The sequence below is a fragment of the Eriocheir sinensis genome, chromosome 39 (assembly GCF_024679095.1).
Source record: "Eriocheir sinensis breed Jianghai 21 chromosome 39, ASM2467909v1, whole genome shotgun sequence".
NCBI lineage: Eukaryota > Metazoa > Arthropoda > Malacostraca > Decapoda > Varunidae > Eriocheir > Eriocheir sinensis.
In genome coordinates this window covers 16,225,675-16,234,583 of record NC_066547.1, presented here as the reverse complement: position 1 = coordinate 16,234,583, position 8,909 = coordinate 16,225,675, and the positions used below count along the sequence as shown (strand labels likewise).

The following is an 8,909-nucleotide window of genomic DNA, read 5'->3' as shown; positions in this document are numbered from 1 at the left end:
GACATATAGAAAGGAGCATGAAAAATGAATCAATGAAAGGGATGAATAGGAAAGGAAGGGAAGAAGGAGAAGAGAAGAGAGAGAGAAGGTGAATAGAACGGAGAATGAATGAAAGGGTTAATTAGGAAAAGAAAGACTGAAAGAGAAAAACAGATAAGAAAGAACGAGAGAAGGGAGACAAGCCAAAAATTCAAGATAGAGAAAGAAAGAAATAAGGAAAGAATGAATGATTAGGAAAAGAAAAAGACAAAAAGAGAAAGAAACAGATAAGAAAGAACGAGAGAAAGGAGACAAGCCAAAAATTCAAGATAGAGAAAGAAAGAAGGAAGGAAAGAATGAATGATAAGGAAAAGAAAAAGACAAAAAGAGAAAGAAACAGATAAGAAAGAACGAGAGAAAGAAAGAAGGAAGGAAAGAAGGAATGATTAGGAAAAGAAAGACAAAAAGAAAGAAACAAAAAAAAAGAAAGAACGAGAGAAAGGAGACAAGCAAAAAATTCAAGATAGAGAAAGAAAGAAGGAAGGAAAGAAGGAAGGAGAGAAGGAAGGAGAGAAGGAAGGAAAGAAGGAATGATTAGGAAAAGAAAGACAAAAAGAAAGAAACAAAAAAAAAGAAAGAATGAGAGAAAGGAAACAAGCCAAAAATTCAAGATAGAGAGAGAGAAAGAGAGAACGCATGAAGGAAAGAAGGAAAAATAAAGAAAGTAAACAAAAACTGAATGAATGAAAACTTATAACCAAAAAAAAATCTACATATATTAATCACCCAATCAAAAGTGACAAATAGGTGAGCCATAAATTTAATGAGCCGGCCAGTGAGTGAATGAATGCCCGGTAACGAACTGGGGTCACGTGTTTGCGGCGCGCGATTAAGTAGGTTAGTACGCCACTGTTACTTGTATGAATGGATGAGTGTATGAATGAAATTAGTGATGGTGTGTGTGAAGCATTGGTAGTAGTAACTGTAGTAGTAGTAGTGGTGGTAGTAGTAGTAGTAGTAGTAGTAGTAGTAGTAGTAGTAGTAGTAGTGGTGGTGGTAGTAGTAGTAGTGTAGGAGGAGGAGGAGGAGAAGTAATTGTAGTATAGTTGTAGCAGTAGTAGTAATAGTAGTAGTAGTAGTTGTAGTAGTTGTAGTAGTAGTAGTAGTAGCAGTAGTAGTAGTAGTAGTAGTGACAGATGTAGTAGCAATGCATTTTTTGTTTACTTTCCTCTCTCTCTCTCTCTCTCTCTCTCTCTCTCTCTCTCTCTCTCTCTCTCTCTCTCTCTCATTGGGTCAGCTACGCACGTACGCACGCACGTACGCTAATGTTTCTGTTTACAACTCTCTCTCTCTCTCTCTCTCTCTCTCTCTCTCTCTCTCTCTCTCTCTCTCGTAATATGTGTGTGTGTGTGTGTGTGTGTGTGTGTGTGTGTGTGTGTGTGTGTGTGTGTGAAAGGAGGAGACGGAAAGCATGTGAGAAAGAAACGAAGAAAACGAGAAAAGAGAAAAAGAAAAGTAAGCAAAGAAAAAGGAAATAGAAGGTTCGGGAAAAGACATTAAAGAAAGGAGAAAGAGAGAGCAGAAGAAGGACGGTGTAGGAAGGAAGGAAAGGAAAGGAAAGAGAAGAAAAAAAGAAAGGAAAGGAAAGAGAAGTAAAAAGGAAAGGAAAGGAAAGAAAAGAAAAAAGGAAAGGAAAGGAAAGAGAAGTAAAAAGGAAAGTCAAGCAAAATAGAAACGAAAAATATGTTCGGAAAAGAAGAGAAAAAAAGAGAAAAAAAGAGGACGATGTATACGAAGGTTGGAAAGGAATGTAAGGAAATAAAGAGAGAGAGAGAGAGAGAGAGAGAGAGAGAGAGAGAGAAAATAATGAGTGTACCTGAAATAAAGAAAGAGGAGAAAAAGGAGGAAAAAATAAAAGAAAGGAAACAGAGAGAGAGAGAGAGAGAGAGAGAGAGAGAGAGAGGTGGAGAAACAAAAGAGAAAAGACAAAGAAGAAAGGAAAAGAAAGGAAGGAGAGGAAGGAGAGAGAGAAGAAGAGAGAGAGAGAGAGAGAGAGAGAGTGTGTGCGGGGGAGGAGCCTCTCTCTCACACTTTGGTACGAAGCAAGTGTGTGTGGTCGATGGAGCATCTCTCTCTCTCTCTCTCTCTCTCTCTCTCTCTCTCTCTCTCTCTTAGCACCATTGTTACTATTACCACGCCCACCACCACCATCACCACTGCCACCACCACCACCACCACCATCACCACCACCATCACCACCACCACGGCCGTCAATCTCAACACCATTAGATCAACACCACTACCTGCATCACCACCATTGTCTGTCATCACCAATATAGCAGTCACTTATCACCACCACCACCACCTTCATCACCACTCACCGTATTTCCCTTCCTCATCTTTCTCCTTCCCTCTCCTTCGCTTTTTTTTCTCCTTCCTTCCTTTCGTTCTTTTGTCTCTCTCTGCCTCCCTTCCTTCCTTCCTTTCCTATCTCCTTCCTTCCTCGCTTCCTTCCTTCCCTCTTTTTCTTTCTTTATTTCTTCCTTCTACCATTCGTTCTACCACCACCACCACCACCACCCTGCCCTATGCACGTTCCATAAACTTAAATATACACCAATTTTTATGACCTTTCCATTAAACACATCTTCCCCCCCTCCCTCCCCTTTTCAGCTCCTTCCCCCCTTCTCCCCTCTTCCTCCCTTACGTACAATAACACCCAATCACGTATACGCTTTTACCTCCCCCATTTTCTCTCCCTTCTCCCTTTCTCCCGTTCCTTCATCTCCCTTTCCCTTACCTTCCCTTTCCTTAACCATTCCTTTCGTTTTCTCCACTTCGTTCCATTCCTTCTCTTAATCTATTTTCATTCTCTTCCTTTCCCTTCCCTTCTTCCTTCCCTTTCCTTTCCCTTCTCTCTTCCTCCTTTTCTTTCCCTTACTTTCTCCGTCTATTACATTCTTCCTCTTTAACAATTTCCATTCCCTTCCCTTCCTTTCCCTTCCCTTCCCTTCCCTTCCCTTCCTCTCTCTTTTCTTTCCTGCCCGAACTATTGACCTTTCTTTCCTTCCCTCCTTTCCTTTTCCTCCCTTTCTTACCCAGTCGTCGCCTCTTACACCCCTTCCCTTCCTTTCCCTTCCCATTCCATCCCTTCTCCTTCCATCTCATTCTTACTCAAATCTCACCCAAACACATCCCTTCCTTTCCCTTCCCTTCCTTTCCCGTAGCCTCCATCCCACTCTTCCTTCCCTTCCTTTCCCTTCTCATTCCACCCCTTCTCTTTTCATCCCAAACATATTTTCCCTTTCCTTTTCCTTTCATCTTCTCTGCTCTCCAATCCCACCATACCATTCCTTACAACACAAACTCACACTCGTAAAGAAAAACTCGTGTAACACTCACCACTCTGGATCTTGCGGTCGCTCTTCCAGTTGGTATGCGAGTGGAAAGACACCGACTTGGTCTTCCGGGACGAGGTGTTCTCCAAGCCGTCGTAGCAGTCGGCGAGGTGGAGCGGCGAGGGACTGCGTGTAGGCGTCGAGTCGGAGTAGCGGCGGCGGTAGCGAGGGCTCGGCGACCTGGCGGGGATGTCTTCGCCTGGACTTCCCGCTCGGCCGTTCCTCGTCGTGTGTAGCCTATCCACGCTGCCGCCACCGCCTGCCTCCGGGGTGGGGCTGCAGTCAGAGTCATCCATAGCTAGGGTCCTCGTCCCCCCACCCAATCCAGTTAGCTAAATGTCCCGGAGAAGGTTGTATAGCGTGCGTTACCAAGGGTCGTTTCAGCCTTGGTACCAGCGGGTGTTAGGGCCGGCATGCACTGGTTGAGTTGGTAGCGTTTCCAGGGTTAAAAGTGTGTGTGTACGTGTGTGGGAGTTATTTTCCAGCGTCACATTTTCCTCCTTCACTACGACACTACGCTTAGGTTTGAGTAAATGGAACCAGGAACAAAAGTAGGGATTCCTCTTTACGAAGCTTTTTCTCCCTCGCTGCGGCACACTACGCTTTGGTCTTAGGGAATGGAACCAGGAACCGAACGCAGTGTAGGGATTCCTTTTCTTGGGATGTTTTTCAGGGCTGGGAGGTAAACATTCATTCATTCAGCCTTTTCAGAGTGCGTGTGTGTGTATGTCTTTTGTTTTCAGTTCAAGTTATTCATAAGTACACAGTAACAAAACAGTAACACAAAGTAGCGCACGGAATTCCTCCTCTTCAAGCTTGTAGTAGTAGTCGTAGTAATCCTTCGTCAGTGTGTATGTAAACGTAATTCCTTTTTTTCCTCAATTCATGTTTTTCATTTTCACGACACGACACATACACACAGACGTACGCTTGGTAACTTCAGTAACTTCCAATAGCCATGACGATGAAGGAGGCGGAGAAGGAGGAGGACGAGGAGGAGGAGAAATCACAATAGCAACACAAAAAACGTCTTTCAATCTGTCACTTTAAGTCTGAATGCACCTTCGTTTTCAAGGGATATCAAGTCATTTTCTTAAACACACGCGTTACTCCTTCAGTCAGCCACTCAAGACATCCACGCACTTTAAAAATCTAAAGCACTAAGTCTCTTTTCTTCGCTGTTTTCAAAGGTTGTCGTCACGTTCTAAGTTCGCTTATCAAAAGGTTTTCACTAGTTACCCTTTTTATCAGTCACTCGGACACTCACGCACTTTAAAAATCTATAGCAGTAAGTCTCTTTTCTTTACTATTTTAAGAGATTTCCACATAGTGAGTCAGTTTTCTTCACTATATCAAAAGGTTTTCACGTCATGTTTCCACGCACTTTAAATATCTATAGTGGCAAGTTTTTTCTTCATTACATTCAAAGGTTTCCACGTAGTTTGTCAGTTTTCTTCGCTGTATCAAGTGGTTCCCAGGGCACGGTACTTCTTTATCTACACGAGCTGGCCCTTTCAGTCAGTCAGACACGCGCCAGGGCCCGCCGCTGTCTCCGCCTCTGTTTTGCTCCCTCGCCGTGGGTGGGTGATGTCCGTAAGGTCATTCTTGCGGGCCCTGACTCCTCCGCGCACGACCTGACCTGGACTGACCTGACCTGACCTGATGCAATGATACACGTTGGGGTCACTTCACTTGCGAGGAACGGTGGTGGGTAGGGTGGACAGTACACACACACACACACACACACACACACACACAGACACACACACACACACGCACACGCACGCACACGCACACGCACACACACACACACACACACACACACAGGGAAGGGAAGTACAGTGTAAGAGAAGGAAAAAAAAGAAGAGAAGGAAAGTAAGAACAACACAAAGATAAAGAAAGAAAGAAGACAATACAAAGAAAGAAGAAAAAAGTAATGAAAGAAGGAAGGAAAAAAGAAAATCTGAAGGAGGAGGAAGAGAAGGAGAAGGAGGAGGAGGAGGAGGAGGAGGAGAGGGAAAGAAAGTATAACAAGAGTAACGAGAAAGAAAAGGGAGTAAAAGATAAAGAAAAAAAACACGTGAGAAAGAAAGTAAAGAAGATGGCATAAGATAACAAAGAGAAAGCAGGTAAGGAAATAAGATAGGAAAGAAAGTATGACAAAAAAAGAAAAAATACGTAAGGAAGGATGGAAAGAAGGCAAAGAGATGAGATAACAAAGAAAATAAGAAAAAAACGTAAGGAACGAAGGAAGGAAATAAAAGAACAAGTTGAAAGAGGAGAAAGAAGAAGAGGAAGAAGAAGAAGAAGGAGGAAGAGGAGGAGGAGGAGAAGAAGGAAGAAGAAGGAGGGGAAAAAATGACCTATAAGCAGGGAGGCAAACAGCTGATCTCCCTGCATGGCTTGGCGTGGCAGGGCGAGGCGCGCTCAGATGACGCCAAGCTGTTCCCGGCCAGGTGTTGCCCCCGTCCCTCCCCCTTCACCTGCCTCATTAACGCTCTCTCTCTCTCTCTCTCTCTCTCTCTCTCTCTCTCTCTATCTATCTATCTATCTATCTCTCTGGCCAGGCGAACGTGTGGTCTCGTCGCCTCCTCGGATTCACCCTCAAAAAAGAGATGTCTTTTTCATTAATCTTTCATTCAGGTCGAGAGAGAGAGAGAGAGAGGGAGGAAGGGTAGGGAGTTAATACGTAAAAAAATAAAGAAAAGGAGGCAAATGGAAGGATCTGTATGTGAGAGAGAGAGAGAGAGAGAGAGAGAGAGAGAGAGAGAGAGAGAGAGAGAGAGAGGATAAAATTGCAGCCTATCATTAATCGCGACATTTCCTCCCTTCCTTTATCTCCCTTTCCTCACCCTTTTTTTCCTCTCCCTCCCTCCCTTCCCCTTCATTCCTCCCTTTCCTTCCCTTTCCTCCTTCCTCCCTTTACCTCTTTCTCTCCTATTCTTCTTTTTTCTCTCCTATCTCTCCATTTTCCCTCCATTATCTCATTCTTAACCTTCCTTCCTTATCTACAGCTTAATTATTTTCCTTCTTCCTTCCTTCCTTCCTTCTTTCTCTCCCTTCCTCCTTCTCTCCTTCCTTATCACAATATTTCCTTCAATCAATCCTTCTTTCTCTCCCTTCCTCCTTCTCTCCTTCCGTATCACAATATTTCCTTCAATCAATCCTTCCTTCCTTCCTTCTTCTTCTCCCTTCCTCCTTCTCTCCTTCCCTATCACTATATTTCCTTCAATCAATCCTTCCTTCCTTCTTTCTCTCCCTTCCTCCTTCTATCCTTCCGTATCACAATATTTCCTTCAATCAATCCTTCCTTCCTTCCTTCTTTCTCTCCCTTCCTCCTTCTCTCCTTCCCTATCACAATATTTCCTTCAATCAATCCTTCCTCCTTCTATCCTTCCCTATCACAATATTTCCTTCAATCAATCCTTCCTTCCTTCCTTCTTTCTCTCCTTTCCTCCTTCTCTCCTTCCCTATCACACTGTTTCCTTCAATCAATCCTTCCTTACTTCATTTCTTCCTTCGTTTCTCCTCTCTTTTCTTATCTCATTCCCTCCTTCCATCCCTGTCTTCCCCCTTCTGTCCTTTGTTCCTTCCTTCCTTCCGCCTGAGTGTTCGTTTGATCTTCCCTTCTTCCTTTCTCTGTCTCTCATTCACTCCGTTTTGCTTTTCATAACTCTTTGCTCCTCCAATACTGGTCCTCTCTCTCTCTCTCTCTCTCTCTCTCTCTCTCTCTCTCTCTCTCTCTCTCTCTCTCTCTGTTCTGTCTTCCCTTCCTTCCTGCTTTCCTCTCTCTCTCTCTCTCTCTCTCTCTCTCTCTCTCTCTCTCTCTCTCTCTCCAAAACGATATTTTCGCAATTCAGTAATAAGATTCTTTACACACACACAAGCATCACAAGACGTGCTCTGTATCACTACTACTACTACTACTACTACTACTACTACTATTACTGCTACTACTACTACTACCACTATTACTGCTACTACTACTACTACCACTTCAACCATCATCAACACGAGCGATAATGGGTCTCTCTCTCTCTCTCTCTCTCTCTCTCTCTCTCTCTCTCTCTCTCTCTCTCTACCCACATCACCTAATAGTATGCATTTCCACATTACATCACACACACACACACACACACACACACACACACACACGTCTATATTAATCAAGTGAAACCCTTTTAACACACCTGCTTAACACACACACACACAAACTTGAAAACTCTCACACGAATATGCAGGGTTTCGTAATGTGTGTGTGTGTGTGTGTGTGTGTGTGTGTGTGTGTGTGTGAGAGAGAGAGAGAGAGAGAGAGAGAGAGATAGAGAAACACACACACACACACACACACACACACACACACACACAAGACGACGCATCCGGCACACCACACCACACCACACCACACACACACACACACACACACACACACATGAACACAGCACCCACCGTCGAGCACCAGTCAGTCAGTCAAGTCAGTAATCCCTATGAAATCTCCTTCACTTTGGGGGCTCCCGGGGCACACACTTTCGAGGAGGCGGGGCACGGGGCACAGGTAACGATGTGAGGGGCAGGTGTGACGAGGGGGAGCACCTACCCCCTCACGTGGCCCCTCTACAAGCCTCTCTAACACACCACAACACTGCGCCGCCCTCCCTGCCGCGCGGCGTGCTTGGTGCCACCATCACTGGCTCTCGACAACTGAGTGCCTCGGCTTCTCTCTGCCTCTCTCTCCCTCTCTCTCGCTCTCACTCTCTCGGTCCCAGCCCCGCCTATACCAGCAGCCAGCCAGCCAGCCTCTCTCTCACTCTCTTTCGCTCTCTCTCGGTATCCCCCCCCTCTCTCTCTCTCTCTCTCCCTCTCTCAAACTATCCCTTCTCACTCTCCCTCCCTGCCTGCCTATATGCCCGCTTGCCTCCTCCTCCTCCTCCTCCTCCTTCCCTACCTCTTATTACTCAACCGCTCTTCCTCCTCTTCCTCCTTATCCTATCTCTCCTTCTACTTACTAACAATCCCCTCCTCCTCTTCCTCCTCCTTCTCCTTCTCCTCCTCCTCCCCCTCCCCGTAATCGGTGTTGTAAGAATCTAGACTGCAGCAGAAATCGTTATGCATTGCAATGAACACACACACACACACACACACACACACAGTAGATTATACCCTTAGAGATGGATTTATGGTATTTCCCCCGAGTTAGCAGATGCCCTTTGCCTCGCCCCGGCCCTTGAAGTCCCTTATTGCCTGCCCTTCCTCCTCCTGCCCTTCTTCTACCCTCTCTCCTCCTCCTCCTCCTTCTCTCTCCTTTCCTCCTCCCAGCTTGCAAATTTACTAAGCCACTATCTCTGCTCTCTTATATATAGGTTGTGATGAGCGGACTTTTTTCTCATTTATCTTTGCCCTTGAGTTGCTTCCTTTATATACTGTAAAAACAACATGTGAGTTCAGTAGGTAAGAAATAACTCGTAGCTCTCAATAAGCTCCTCTCTACCTCTCCCTCGGTCACCCTAGCACGCGAGTTTACAAAGCATGAGA

At 45.0% G+C, this 8,909-nt stretch overlaps 1 protein-coding gene across 5 annotated transcripts in view; it reads right to left on the bottom strand.

Annotated features, from left to right (window-relative positions):
• The window catches only part of LOC127009095 (inactive phospholipase C-like protein 1), a 107,092-nt gene extending 98,943 nt beyond the window's left edge, over window positions 1-8,149 (bottom strand). The window contains exons 1-2 of one of the 5 annotated variants that reach the window (XM_050881877.1): window positions 7,827-8,149; window positions 3,382-5,036 (exon numbers count right to left, since the gene is read on the bottom strand). In XM_050881877.1, the coding sequence (XP_050737834.1) occupies window positions 3,382-3,673 (292 nt within the window). In that variant the 5' untranslated portion in view covers window positions 3,674-5,036; window positions 7,827-8,149. The remainder of the gene's footprint in view (window positions 1-3,381; window positions 5,037-7,826) is intronic. The other 4 variants (XM_050881879.1, XM_050881880.1, XM_050881881.1 and 1 more) reach the window with 4 other exon arrangements.
• Window positions 8,150-8,909: the final 760 nt, after the last annotated feature.